The sequence below is a fragment of the Trypanosoma rangeli genome (genome assembly GCF_003719475.1).
Source record: "Trypanosoma rangeli strain AM80 chromosome Unknown Tra_15.4_contig_00144, whole genome shotgun sequence".
NCBI classification, from domain to species: Eukaryota; Euglenozoa; class Kinetoplastea; order Trypanosomatida; family Trypanosomatidae; genus Trypanosoma; species Trypanosoma rangeli.
In genome coordinates, this window is record NW_021705889.1 from 1 (window position 1) to 14,052 (window position 14,052).

At 47.3% G+C, this 14,052-nt stretch overlaps 7 protein-coding genes across 7 annotated transcripts, besides 6 other annotated features; all 7 read right to left on the reverse strand.

Moving 5' to 3' along the window:
* Nucleotides 1-721: 721 nt before the first annotated feature.
* Nucleotides 722-756: a microsatellite.
* A 261-nt stretch (nt 757-1,017) lies between these two features.
* TraAM80_04764 (uncharacterized protein) lies at nt 1,018-1,362 on the reverse strand (the record flags this gene model as incomplete). The annotated part of the gene is made up of 1 exon (XM_029381678.1): nt 1,018-1,362. One exon carries the CDS (start codon nt 1,360-1,362, stop codon nt 1,018-1,020), a length of 345 nt encoding a protein of 114 aa, XP_029238446.1.
* A 325-nt stretch (nt 1,363-1,687) lies between these two features.
* Nucleotides 1,688-1,709: a microsatellite.
* Nucleotides 1,710-1,740: a microsatellite.
* Nucleotides 1,741-1,897: 157 nt separating this feature from the next.
* TraAM80_04765 (putative cyclic nucleotide-binding protein) lies at nt 1,898-4,024 on the reverse strand (the record flags this gene model as incomplete). The annotated part of the gene is made up of 1 exon (XM_029381679.1): nt 1,898-4,024. The coding sequence occupies one exon, from the start codon at nt 4,022-4,024 to the stop codon at nt 1,898-1,900; it is 2,127 nt and encodes a 708-aa protein (XP_029238447.1).
* Nucleotides 4,025-4,330: 306 nt separating this feature from the next.
* On the reverse strand, nt 4,331-4,855 carry TraAM80_04766 (uncharacterized protein; the record flags this gene model as incomplete). The annotated part of the gene is made up of 1 exon (XM_029381680.1): nt 4,331-4,855. The coding sequence occupies one exon, from the start codon at nt 4,853-4,855 to the stop codon at nt 4,331-4,333; it is 525 nt and encodes a 174-aa protein (XP_029238448.1).
* Nucleotides 4,856-5,009: 154 nt separating this feature from the next.
* Nucleotides 5,010-5,038: a microsatellite.
* Nucleotides 5,039-5,090: 52 nt separating this feature from the next.
* TraAM80_04767 (uncharacterized protein) lies at nt 5,091-7,958 on the reverse strand (the record flags this gene model as incomplete). The annotated part of the gene is made up of 1 exon (XM_029381681.1): nt 5,091-7,958. The coding sequence occupies one exon, from the start codon at nt 7,956-7,958 to the stop codon at nt 5,091-5,093; it is 2,868 nt and encodes a 955-aa protein (XP_029238449.1).
* Nucleotides 7,959-8,108: 150 nt separating this feature from the next.
* Nucleotides 8,109-8,128: a microsatellite.
* A 476-nt stretch (nt 8,129-8,604) lies between these two features.
* Nucleotides 8,605-8,644: a sequence feature (A-rich).
* Nucleotides 8,645-8,744: 100 nt separating this feature from the next.
* Nucleotides 8,745-11,612, reverse strand: TraAM80_04768 (uncharacterized protein; the record flags this gene model as incomplete). The annotated part of the gene is made up of 1 exon (XM_029381682.1): nt 8,745-11,612. One exon carries the CDS (start codon nt 11,610-11,612, stop codon nt 8,745-8,747), a length of 2,868 nt encoding a protein of 955 aa, XP_029238450.1.
* On the reverse strand, nt 11,609-12,139 carry TraAM80_04769 (uncharacterized protein; the record flags this gene model as incomplete). Its single annotated transcript, XM_029381683.1, has 1 exon — nt 11,609-12,139. One exon carries the CDS (start codon nt 12,137-12,139, stop codon nt 11,609-11,611), a length of 531 nt encoding a protein of 176 aa, XP_029238451.1.
* Nucleotides 12,140-12,342: 203 nt separating this feature from the next.
* Nucleotides 12,343-14,046, reverse strand: TraAM80_04770 (uncharacterized protein; the record flags this gene model as incomplete). Its single annotated transcript, XM_029381684.1, has 1 exon — nt 12,343-14,046. One exon carries the CDS (start codon nt 14,044-14,046, stop codon nt 12,343-12,345), a length of 1,704 nt encoding a protein of 567 aa, XP_029238452.1.
* Between the last annotated feature and the right edge of the window lie 6 nt (nt 14,047-14,052).

Below are 14,052 nucleotides of genomic sequence, written 5' to 3' on the forward strand. Positions count from 1 at the left end.
TTGCCACACGACTAGGCCGCACGGGGTGCAGCCTGCCTTCGCAGGCTGCAGACGTCTCCGCCTCCTTCAGTCGTCGTGGCGGTGGAACCCGCAGTTTCTTAGGGTGCCGGCACATTTGCCCCCGACGCAACCAACAAAAAGAGCGCGGCAGCATATTCCCCGGCGCAAGAGCAGAAGCGGCAGCCCCACTCTGCGGCCACCGCACCACCCAGTAAGCCCCACACAACCTTCTGCATTTCTTTCTTAGGTCGCACGCACCCGCAAGGCTCCGCCACGGCAACGTATGAAAATGGAGGCAAAAAACACCCCGCCACCGTCGTCACCAAGCCACACAGCCCAAAAGAAAGGCCCAAAGACGGGGCACGACAAAGTGTCCGTGCGGACGCATCCACAGCGGCAGCAAAAACTCAGACAAAAGAAGCCGCCCACCCCGTACCGCACCGTTGCAGTTGGCGGCGCCGCGCTTCAAGACAACACTCCCACACGCTGCGCACTGCACTCGATGTAAATGAAAATGAAGGAATCACAGTGAACACATTCCTTCATGCTTTGTATTTCTCTCCGTTCATGGCCACACACGAAAAAAAAAGGTGGCAGCGGCACACAAAGCACTACCAGCACCAACTAGAAAAGCAGCATTTTCGTGCACTGCAATATTTGTCCATTGTGCGCGCGTGTCAGTGTGATTTCTCTTCGCCATTATCAAAGAGATGCAATGCCGTGTTTGTGTTTTTTAGTTTTTGTTTTGCTTTTGTTCTCCCGTGTGCATCCACCATTTGTTTCTTATCAAGAAAAAAGCCGCGACAAAAACAAAAAAGAACTCGGTATGAGAAATCCTTTTTTGTTGCATGTCACAGACCTTTGAGGGCAATAAAACTCGTGATGATGTTTACGCCCCCATTCCACTCCTCGGCGAACAATATGTTTGTTTCTCCTGCTTCACTTTCACGGAACCCACAAACAACAAGCAAAGAGGGTCCGATTTTCTCCTTGGAAAGCCAACAGCATATACTTTTATTATTGGGCTCCGGTGGGCCAGCGTCCAAGCAGACTGTTAACAGAGGTGAATGCTGTATGCCAGTCGCGCAGTGTGCGGAGTAAAGATTGTTTCCAAACGGTGCTGTAAAGGCTCACCTTCCCATTTCGGTATCGAAGCGACAATGAGCTATGCAGGCACTCAGCGCGGCCCAGAAAGCGGTGAAAACGTGGTGACATGCTTCCATAAAAAATATCCCAGAAGAGTGTTACGATGATGGCCTCAAACACACCCATACACAGACAAGAACAATAACTTCTCTCAATCCAAAAATAAAGTGGGCGGGGAAATGTAGTGATTCGGGGGATAAATTTGCCAACATCCATCTCACACTCTTCGCCCAAGACGAATCAAAAAAAAAAAGGAGTTTGGTTTCACTGACACCAAACAGCACGAGTCGGATCGGCATAATACGCGACGCAAGACATGAGCGTAGGGTTATACTCCCCGTTGATGAGATAGATACGGGCATATAGTTTATTCCACTGGCATCGCGACAAAGTCGCGCCTTCTCACCTAAGCCCACAGAGGGACTAAAAAATGAGCCCAGAGAAAAAAAGCAACAGGAACGAGTATGACAACACGCAGAAAAGACACACTCAACGCAAGAGTAAACCAGGAAAATACGCAAGCAATGCAATAGAGTGAAAAACACGCACACACACACGCACACTATATATATATATATACATAGTATATTATATTACACATGGAAATGCAAGAATAGTGCCGTGACGCAACAGCTCGAACCATATATATTCCGTCAGTGTGGAGATTGCTTGAGTCACTCACTTGAAAAGATTTTGTGAACGCCGGGGCCGTATAAGAATGTTCAACAACAACAAAACGAGCATTTTACATTCAAATCGCGTCGCCTTTCAGGTGGCATTCCCTGGCCTTGCGGTACGCCGCGGCAAATCCAAGATGTATATTTGATGTAAGCTGACTGGGATCGTTTTGTTTGTGAGAAGAATAAACGATTTCACGTGCATCCTTGTCGGCCTCCATAATTTCTTTAAGCTCTACAGGCAGCAGGGCATCAAAGGACGCACGCTCCACAACAAAAGCCTCCGAAAGCCCATAACTCGTTACTGTAGAGCAGTACTGTGACATCGAAGAGGCACACTCATAGGCTCCCAAAACCAAACTAAAAAAGGTTTTGGCAATGTTATCACTTCCTTTACTGAAAACATTGTCGACTGAGCCAGAAAGAACCTCCATGGCAGTAGTCTCGCCATTAACAGTGATACGCACTGTATGATGCTCACCGTTTCCAGCAATAAAAGTTGTTTCAAAGACGCCGCTATGCAATATAATAAACTGTTGAAAAGGTTGCCCTTGAACCACAAGTTTTTCGTCGTTGAGGTAAATCACTGGCAGTGCAGCTTCCCACAATCGGTTCATTAAATGACGTGTGAGGCAAAACATGAGGTATGGATCTTTTCGTACTGAACAGGGCGTCGTTGTGGGTTTTATCACCTCATTTGCGCGTTGAGACTTGGCAGCACTGCGGCAATATAAAAAGGCGGCCGGTTCGCTCATGCCAACGTCAATAAGAACCTCACGCCGCATGCGCCAAATATCGCAGTAATTTTTGCTTATGATGGAGCACCGTTTACGCTCATTGACACTGCAGGCGCATTCGAATATCCCCACACAGCTGCCACGTGGAATGTAATGACGAGTTCCGTCCTCTTCCAAGAGGATGGCAACGCCATCCTGAATAAAGTAGGCCGACGAATCCATATCGGACTTTGAATAGAGATGATCTCCGTCGTGAAGCACTATGGGTTCCACAGCAGAAATAATTTTATTAAGAGCCTCAGCACTAAATTTCTCAAAATATGGAAATTGACGAAGAAGTTCAACACGAAGAGGAAAAAACTTTTGCAAGTTTGCTCGCCGACGAACGTCTGTCGCTTCTCGTTGTTTACTTGCCACCTCTGCACTCAAATGCTGCGCGACGTCTTCGTAGTCCTCGGGGGAAACCGCCCAGGCACCCATATCGGTTTCACACTGAATAGACGCACTTCGAGGCTCCTTACATACCAGAGCAAATTCTCCCACGTAGCACGGTGGATTGAGTTCGAAACAAGCCTTGCTGCACTCTTTTGTTCGTTTTTTGCCTTTGGAGCGATCATTCAAAATGACGCTTACGCGGCCCGTGGTGATCATGTACATACAACGATCCAAGTCGCCTTCATGCATCAAAAAGGTTCCTGCTTTGAGAAAAAGAGGCTTCCCTTTCCGTGCCAGCATTTCCAAAAGACGAGGTGGCCATCCATTAAAAAAGGTTCCGTACATGCTATAAATCACAGCTGGTGAAGGAAATGGTATATTATCCCTATTCATTCGGGTTAACATTTCCGCCTTTGCTTGCTTCTCCTTAACGGCTGCACGACGCTTAATGACAGGAAGTAGCATCCAGGAAATCTTTTCATACGCTTCATGAATGCGCCTCTCCTTCATTAAGGCAGTAAGAAACATGTGGGATAATACGATGGTGCACCACTGCCTTGCCCTAACAGTTTTTACTTCTTCTCGCAAAATAGACGTCAAGTTTTTGTGACGAGCAAATGCAGCCTCCCTGTGTGTTCTTCCTTTTTCATATTCCAGGTAATGCTCCTCTTGCTTAACGGCTACCCGTGTCGCACCACGAAGTTGTATGTCGTGTAGGTATTCACTCGTATTACGCGCATGAACCGCACTAAGACGTCTTTGAAATTCCTCCTCAATCAAAGGAGGGCTTTTCTTCAACCTCGAAAAAATTACCTTTTTTTCCCATTCGGTGATTTTCCTTCCCATGGTCAGGGCATTCATCATCATCAAGTATCGTCGTGAGAAACAGGAAGGTAATTCAATTGGAGGACAGACAAACTCATTGATCGGCTCGGCCTCAGTAAGAATGTCCTCCACTGAAGGCAAGCCCGTGCGAGTAATGAGCCAATCGTGTTCACCAAGGCCTCCATCACTGTGCAGAGTCACCATCACGACTGCCAGAGAGAGCAGGAGATACTACACGCGCAGCTGCAAAAAAAAAAAATGTCGTCCTAAGAAGCAGCCAAGACAAAGGCAAGAAAAACAAAGAAAAAGGGGTAGAGGGGAAAGAAAAAAGTCCAAACGTATGAAAGAGAAAAGCCTCAACAACAAGGAAGAAAAAAAACGGGCATTACAATTCCCATATATATATATATCAGGTCACCACTAACCCTTCCAGAAAGGGGACTCACACACACACACGCAGAGAGAGAAAGAAAGAAAAAAAAACGCATTGTGGTAGTGATGAAAAGCGTGTCAATCGTCTGGGTCCGTGCACTTCATCTTTCGGGTGACCTTCCTCTTAAAGTGGTGTAAGTCCTCGTCACGAAGCTCATTCGGCCCCTTCCAGCGTCCCAACTTTTTCAACGTGGCCTGCATCTCAGCAACATCCTCGGCGGGGATCTTGTCATGATAGCGGCGAATAAACTCTTCGGCGTCCACGGGGTCAATATGGTTATGGGACGCCTTTAGTGTATCAGAGTCATACTTTAAAAAAGTCTTATTTGTCTTGCTATCTCTGTAGACAGGAATCAGCCCGGCGCGAATGGCCTCGTATATCTGCTGACCACGAATATTGTGCAACTGAGCCACCTCCGGCGTGTCGTTTCGATGATACCAGAACTCAAACCTTGTCTGCTTCCATGCGGCGATTATTGTTTTTTTATCCGTATCAAACTTGCGGATGTACAGCTTGAGAAGCCTTCGGTACAGCAAGGTTGGAGAAATGGGTTTTACTTCTGCAGGGATGAACGATTCTGGCTTGGGCAAAACGATTTCCATTTTTCCACAGCGAAGAGGAAATTGCCGACGCATTTGGAAAGCCTACCAGAAAAAACTGCAGCAGGAGTGAAGAGAGCACACATTCATCCTTATCGATCCACAACAACAGCAGAAAGAAAGTATGACCCTGTCGGTTTCCCCACACCACTGCAGACTCTCCTGCCACTCTCTCTCTCTCTTCTCGTCGTATATTATGTATGTTTCTTGCGCCCACCACGCCTTTAATTCGTTTCGCTTACTGCATCGCAGGCATGCGTTCCATAAACTGAAACAGCCACTCCGTGTCAACCGTCATTTCTTGAAACAAAACGTCCGTTTCATGTGTCGATGGCATGTGTGTTGTCAGCATTTGCTCAACCTTCCGCAGCAGTAGTGCGTCAGACACGGCAGTGCTTCCGAGGGAGTGGAAGATGGTGGGTAAATCCCTAAGGCAGACACTCTCAACAACCAAGGACCGCCCATTAGGTGGTCGTTTGTTTTTTCTCGGTTTAACTTCCTGGTCAGTGTTCCCCTTCTGAGCGCTGCGTGAATTTTCTGTGGCAGTGTAAGCTCGCGCTGGCGCATAGGAAACCCAACGTGCGTCGTCCGGCATAGCTTCTACAGAAGGCGCCAGTAATGGGTTTGTAGCTGCATTGCCTTCCCCCTCACGCACTTCCCCCGACGGCAACACGTAGGATTTATCCTCCTCGTGCCACGCCCCTTCTGCCGTAAACAAATGATGATCATACGTCTGTAGCGGAATTGTTGCACCCCGTACTCGCGCACTAAATAGACGAAGCGGCAGTGTGGAAGCCGGAACGCTCCCAGCATCAGCATTAACCACAAAGAACATGTCTCTAATTCCTCTTATAGTCTCCAGCAGCGACTCTACATCCGCCGGCGAAAAAGAAGACGCCTTTGTAGCAGTAAGCCTTACTTCCTCCATAAAACCTAAAACCTGCTGCACCGCTGAAGCGTCACTGCGGCACACGTTCGCGCAGCTGGAGGTAAAGTATTCGTCAATACCACAGTCCACTAGACCCCATTCTCTGTCTTTGGCAGAGCTGCAAAACATGTTCAAATGGTCCTTCCATCGCTCAAGTATAGCAAGAGCCTCTGTTTGAGCCTGATTTCGAATTAGCTCGAGTTCTACCCAAAAGCGACAAAACGTGTTAAATGCCCGCAGACAACGACGCGGAGAGAAACTTCGCTCTTCTTTAGAGGCGCGTCGAATGACACCCATAATCAATGAGAGAAAGTCCACGCGATGCATTGTAAAGCGTGCCACCAATCGAACATGCTGAGTGTTCGTCACCTCGTTATTTAAACTGCCCCATCGCATCCAGTTTACGGCGAGCAACGCAACACGCTCCAGTGCTATCATCGCTGTTTCAAGAGAGGCAAGTGTCTCTTTCTTAATGTAATCCACAACAGAACGGCGTTGTTGCAGGAGCAACCCCTTGATAGATCGGTGGGCACACTCAGGGTCCGCAAGATCCCGTAGCATGTAATCACAATACGAGACTTGCAGAAGAAAATTCTTGTTTAACAAAAAAGAGGCCTTTTCCAGAGCCTCCCTCGCCAATGCCTGTCGTTCAGCCTCTGAAAGAAGTAGTTGTTGCCCAAGGCAGTAATCCACAAGGCTGGTCCACGAAAAGGACTGGTGAGGGAAAAAGCTGGCCCGCATCGCAAGAAAAAAACGAACACGCTCGTAACGAAACAACTCAATACCCATGTAGGCAGAAGACCCTGACTCTCGGTCAATCAAAGCGGTCCATTGAGCCCACAGCTCCACCTCTAGTCGCCGCATAATCTCCTCCTTCTCCGACACCACAACGTGAGAGGTACAATTCGCCATCAATCGGACAGGGCGCGGAAGATACAACAACCTTGGTAGAGCATCTCCGCCATGTGTATTGCTGTATGTCCCTATGAATCTGTTCAATTCTCCGGCCGCCCCTCGCGCGCGCACAAACCTCTCTTCTAGTCGACCCTCAGATGGGGGTCGTCCTCTGTATTCAGCCTTTAAAAAGAAATCGTAGTCCTCCTTGATCTCGCTTAGGCCATTTAGTGGGGTTCGAAGTACCCGAATGTACATCTTTCGGACCCACTCACGTCGCACATTAGCGTCACGTATTTTATCGCCTTTCCAGCGGATATATTTCTTCCACAACTCCGCGCTCGCCGGGCAGTGTCCAATGTACCGCTGCAGCGCAGTCTTAAAGACGGCATCCAACGTGGCATCATCTGGACGGATAAAACGCTCCAAAAAATCCATAAAAAGACGAAACAACTCAACATTAAAACACAATGGAAGATGGCGAAAGAAACAATTCAAGACACGACAATAGGAACGATAAGTTTCCTTCGCATCATCCTCATCCCTCTCTTCCCACAGGAAACGTCGTTTAGAAGCCTCTGCTATTTCTCTCGTCAAATAGGCAACTACCAAAGGTCCACTTGTTGGGAAAAAGAAAAGAGCGGCCAACCATACATGTCTCACTGCTTTAATTGGAAAGCCCGCAAGACTACTCAAAAGTGACACCCATGATGGAGTACTGTACACATTCTTGTTAATTTCCATCAGATCAGTTACCATGGATGGCGTCGGGTTTGGAAAGTACATTTCCACCCGTTTGTATCGTGTTTCATCAAAGGTTAAGAGAGGACCAACGACTAGGGCGAACAATACGTTCCACGGAGACAGGTCGCCAGCGGCGCATTGTAACTGTTTGGGAAGCGTCTCAATGCCCAACTCCTCCAGTGTGTGGCGCTTCATGTGATGATATACCTCCTCGGTGTCACTATAAACGGCTGATAACCGCTCCAACTCCAGGGACTCGGACGTCTCATTGATCCACCCAAGCAGACGACCAACATCATCTGAAATGGCAGCTTCAGTCTGCAGAGAATCTTGCAACTGATCCATAACATGTTTCTTGAGTTCATCCCTTGTCTTGTGTAGCATGACAAGAGCAGGATGACGAAATAGCGCCTGTTGAATCACCAACCGACATTGCTCACTAATGCAGGTGGCGGTAGCCTCTGGCATGGGAGCCTCCACTGACTTTCCCGTGATGAACCGCAAGCGGTTCATCAAATCCAGCAGGTTGTCCTCCTCCATGTCTCCTCACGTGCCTCTAGGGAATAGGGAAGAAACAAGACTAATATAAAGGGACAATAGAAGATTTTTTGTTGTATAAAAAACGTTAACCTGCAAACATACATTCATAGCAAAGGAATAGAGGAGGGGGGGGGGGAGGGCAAAAAAAAAAGAGAGAGAGAGAGAGAAGACGAAAGCCACACTCACCGAGTGAGTAATCTGCGCAAGTACATAGTCCCGCCGCGAGGGAAACAATAAAGAAGATGCGCCCCTGGATAAAGCGTTGTTCCCTTTATTCCTACAAAGAAGAAGTGATAAAATGGAGAGAGTAAAGTGTGGTTCAGTGTGCGCCCAGCCATCCTCCTCCTCCACTGAGACGTTATTTCATCCCACATACACACACACAAAGAGAGAGAAAGAAGCACATACACCTATGAAGAAATAAATTCAAATGGTATATGACACGATAGCCGGCCCTACTGACCTCGCAAATTGGTAGTTGTTAGTAGTGCCACCCGCAACCACTAAATCGCTCCGTGCGTACTATATCGGCAGTGGTAGAATGGAGTTGAGTTGAAGTAGCAGACAACGCAAAACCAAAGCAACTGGGCTCACACCGTCGTCCACCGGGATGTCTTTAGAGCCTAAACTCGATTAATGAGCAAAGAAACAAGGCAAGCACCAACAAAAACAAAACAAAAAACAACTCCATCGTTTACCAATCTCCACCGCGTCGTACACTCGCCTCACAAGCTCCAGAAGAAAAAAAAAAAGTAATTTGAAAAGAAATCCACCGCAGTAAAGAAGTTATGCATTTGGAAGATCTCCTGAAGAAATTGAATGGTGATCTACAAAAACAACCTCCACAAGACTTTCCTTTTCAGCCACTGTCCCTAAGAACTGGACGGTTGACGCAAACACCGACTCCAAAAAAGCCTTGATGTTTGCAATGGTCTCCCTAACAGGGTGTTGCATGGGTTGAATTCGCTGTGGAGCACCAACTCCGACGTCACGTTCAAGAAGAACAGCAGCTTCCACACGCATGCTTGCGCCCATATATTTATCCACAACAATTGTGCGAACATGATCTGGCGTTGTGCGTGACACCACCAATCTTTCCTCCTTGCGTTCGTGCGCAACACGTAACTGGGTCTGGCGAGGTTGTTTAATCTCCCACATTTCCAGAAAAAAAGACGCGGTGCACAGCAGTACTGTGAGCGCTGCATAGTACAAATGATACCTCCCATCCGTCTCCTCCCTCCCTCCCGATCCCGAAAAACCCTGCAAAAGATTGTGTAAGGTGTATGGAACAAAGGTGATGGAGGCAATTAACATAAAATGAGGTTTCCAAAGAAACTTCATGGTACTTTTTAACGTGAAATGCTGAGAGCCGCAAAAAAAATACAACACCACACGACTCGGACCCCCACATATTTTCACAGATAGCAGCGAAACTAGGACCGTCATCCACATTCCACAGTGCCACGAGAAAACAATGAAGAAAAATCTGGTATTCACATTGCAGTATGGTTCATTAAAAAATCTTCGTACCATGACCCGCCACACAGTGCCTGCTAGAAAGGGGAGAAGCAAAAAAAGCACCACAGAATTCAAAAAGTAACAAAGACACTCTTGAATAGTGGGTGGAGTCATGCACTCACGAAGAAGACGTACATGATCCTCAGGTAAAAAGTAGGTGACGCCACTCTGAGATTTGAGAGCCTTCAGTGTCTTTTGTAGTCGCTCAATAGAGTGTGCGGGACCTTTGACCTGTTTGTATACTTCGATGTGGGCCGAAATGTCGTCTATGGCAGATGCAAATTTGGAAGCAACATCGTCGGGAAAGTTCTGAATAGACTGAACGTTGTAGCCAATGAGGCCCTCCTCCCGAGCCACGCTTGAAACCAACCATAAACCGAGACACGACCCAAACCACCAACGTTGCTTCCACATTTCCAAGAAGCGACGAGGTTGAAGCCAAAGGTGCGATAACCAAATGGGAAGGGCCTCCAGTTGGTTAAGAGTCCGCGCTCCTAGAAGAATTATGTGAAAATGAGAGTCAGTAAGAAAAAGAATTCGCAGCATTGATCCTCGATTTCCCAGCGCGTAGATCCCGGGGATGGCATACGCCGCCAACGCCACAACCGTGAGCATCCAAGAGAAAACCACAGATGCCAATACATACGCAACACTTAAAATTAAACGCGGCAGTGAGAACGGAGCTCCGTGCATCTCCTTTTTGATATTAAAAACTTTCTCAAAGGTTAAGGTCAAAAGCTTGCACATCCACCTCAGTGCATCTTGAATCGTCGTGTTGGAAAGATAAAGCAGCCTCGCCCAGGAAATGAAAGGGGGTACATTAGTGTTTGGCAACAACACTATGGGTACTGCCGAAGGCAAAACGGCACGGATAAGGGCCAGTGAAAACCGGAGCAGCACATATGAAAACAACACCGAGTAGGCGAGAAGCTCACCATAGACAAGAAGAAATGCCTTCGTATTGTAACTCAAAATAACCTCAAACATGCTCCTCCGCAGCATCCGGTAAAGCGTACTCCAACCAAGCCACCGCTCCTTAAAGAATATCTGCATGAGAAAACGCAACAGATAAAAGGCAAAGAAAGCGAAATACCCTATAATATACCCGGTTTCCACTATCGACATACTGTCAACCTTGGACACAATGACCGTAGAGACAAAGAGTGGAAAGAGGAGCGGATCATCACCCTCCACAACCCATGCACTACCGTTGCTAACGCCAGAAATAATATTCGTATTACCAGTGTTCATATGTTTCATGTGCACATCCCCAAAATTGCCGCAAGTATCATTCTCTGTATTCCATGAAAGAACACGCAGTGCCTTCAAAATAGTTACAGATGAAACAGTCGTATCAACTTCTGTCGGATTCGTGGAGAACATTGGTCGAGGCATCTTGTTCTTTGTAGACTCCGTGGCTAGTCTCCAGGCCCTGTCATAGTCGTTGGAAGCAAACGAGGTCTCGACCATAACGAAGTCCAAGCACAAGACTGTCGTCACGAAACACATCGTTAAAAAGGCACAATATATCAACGCAACTAACTTCAGTATCCCACTAAAATAACTAAGCATCAAATGTAATACTTGACGACGCCATAAACGACGTATATGCTTCAGCAGCCATGATAAAATCCACAGAGAAAGACTTAGTCTCACATAAAGGGCAGACCAAGAAACCAACCTTGAACTTCCCAACGCATCTACAAACAACATAACCATGGCATAACGCATCTGAAATGTACCATCTGACTCCGATGATAACTGCATAATGTTCTTCAACGCTGCATTGCAGTAGAAGCTCCCATCAAAAAAATTCCAAGCAAATGTTGCAGTTAAACGCATCACTTCTGGGATGATGCCCAGCGACACCCACATAACGGCACAAAAAGTAATAAAGTACGTAATTCCTTCTACCACGCTTGGAGATACATATACCCCGCTGAAGGTAGCATTTAGCTTCTGTTTTAGGGAGCTGATGGCCTCCAGCACCGATTCCTTCTCATCAGGGAGAATAGCTGGGACCAAACGATAACCTCTCACTTGCTCATGAAACTCCTCGTCAAGTTCCTCATCAGACTCTGGAAGTGCAGCATGCACGATCAGTTGATCCATCACCTCGTCCTCCACTAGATTCATCCCAGGCAGATCTTCCATTGAGTAAAACCACATAAGGCAGTGATACCACAAAAAGCAAAAGGGGATTGCACAAAGGGTGAGCTCCACACCCACAACAAAAAAAAAAACGGCGAGAAGTAACCCAACTCTGGAACTAGCTGAATGGCAGAGGCCCACGGTGGGGTGACAGGGTCAAATGGAGGGACGGCGTAATAAAAAAACGCCACAACGAAGGGAAGCAGAATAAGCAGAAACGCATTGAGCACCACAAAGGTTAGTGTTCCAAGACAGCGTACCAGGCAGCACCTGGCACAAATCCAGCACAACGTGAAAAATCCAGGTTCCCCGTCCGCTAAATGAAAGTTGTATACCTTCACAGCATTGTAAGTTGCTCCACATACCTCGCAGGAAAGTGATTGACGTTGGTACACCCAATCCAACAAGCACTTCGAGTGCGCACAACGAATTGAGCCCTCACACTTGCAAGGAGTTATAAGTGTCCCTTTGCTCACATGACATATTCGACACCTGCCTTCGGCCGTGGACATTGCATCAAATAAAATACACCAAAAAAATTTCTATATAAACAAACAAAAGAAAGAAAAAAAAACGACACATCATATATGGCGCACAAAAATGATACAACTCAAAGAGCAAGTAGCTTAACCGCCCCCTACACCTACCACAACTACAACACACGCATAGACTGACAAGAACAACAACATGAGGAAAAAAAGTATCCGATTGAGGGTTATACGTCTCTTTTTTTCTTTATTGTCTCAGAGGCTGCGTCCTCAGACATGTGAAACCGCGGAAATGTTTGAACTCCCAATTCATCCGCCGCAGCAGATAGGCGCTTGTCTAGTGTACACAGTAGCAATGACTCAGAAGTAATCCCTCGAACCTCACGATGGTGGCGACGGATGTGGTATTTCAAAAAGGAAAAAAGCATCGTCCCTTCAGAAATAAGAGAGGCACCCTGAAGTGAACCTGCCTTTCGTAGTCGAAGTGTATATTGAAGAGACAGACATGTATTCAGTATGCGTAGATCAGGATCGCTCTCGTTTGCCGGCTCATTAAGGCGTAAATACGCCAAATGAGAAAGGATGGAAAATGAAATGCATGGAAATTCCGATGACAGCGCCAGGACAGTCACCGTCGGCTGCTTCAAAAACGTCACAACACGAGACCACAAAAGACTTCGCACAGCCCGTTTTAATTGCGTTGATGGATTCCAAATGAGCTGGTAAATCTCACGTACAGTGGTGAAGGGCAGAATGACGTGCTCAAGTGGTTTACCTTCAAGCTGCGGATACTGCTTCAGCATGGGCAGATAGAAATGGTTAAGGGGTAAATTTTTCGCTGTGCACTGAAGCAAAAAGTTAGTGTCAAGAACTAAAAGCGTGTCACCGTGTTTCAGAGCATCGTCTGCAAGCTCAGAGACTGGACGAAAGTGAACCTTGTTCAAGGACAACAGTTTAACATAGATGGAGCTAAGCGGGTTCAGATAGCGCCGATGGATGCGAAACAACTCACTCGAAGACAAAAGCCGAAATGTTTTTCCGTTTCGCTGCGCAAACTCAAAATTCTTTCGCGGGTGCATGCGATGTGTAATGTCGTCCACAATCTCACGCAAGGTAAAGGTGGAGTAAGGGTTTGCGGAGTACAAGCAATCGCACAGTCCACCATACATGGCAATATTTTTTGCGGTACTCTCCCGAGATGAGGAAAGTATGCCCAAATCCTCCGCTGTCTCCAAGACGGCACGCCAGTGGCCTCTCTTTTGCAGTGGTCTCACCAAGGCGGAAAAAAGATTCTCGTCCATCCCATGTCCTTGAGCGAGTGAGGCTGCCACGAGTCGGAGCATCTTGTTGTACTCCCCTGCCGACCCCAGAGAACGGATGATGGGTTTAATGAACATGGAATTCAGCGGAGCGGGTGACCGGCTGTACAGTAACTGGAGTGCCTTGTCCCAGTGTCCATGGGGCGCTAATATGTTCACCAAGGTTCGTGTATCCGCCAGATTATGTTGCATCCGTTCATTACCCTCGTAAAGCGCCATAGCATGCTCCCACATTCCGGTAAAGGAGGCGTACACCAACATCGAACGCGCCCCCTCATTTGTGGTAGTGTCCACATCCTCTTGCATAATCCTCTTCATTGCGTAGAAATTACCGCAACGCTTAAAACGTTCCAAAGCCGTACTCACTAGACGCGTAGGCGGTTGTTTGTACCCACACGTCCCTTTAATCACTTCGTAGTAGAAGAGCGAGGTACTCCATGAGGTCTCCATTTTTGCGAGCCCGTGCCGCAGTTCTTCGGTTGTCGGCTGATACACGCCGCGCAGCAGCTCACACGTTTTGCGATAGCACGAAAGAACATCAGCCCAGGAGCTGCACCCAGACGATGCCACAAGCAATGGAAGGGCAACATCTGACGATGAACCCCTCCGCATCTACAA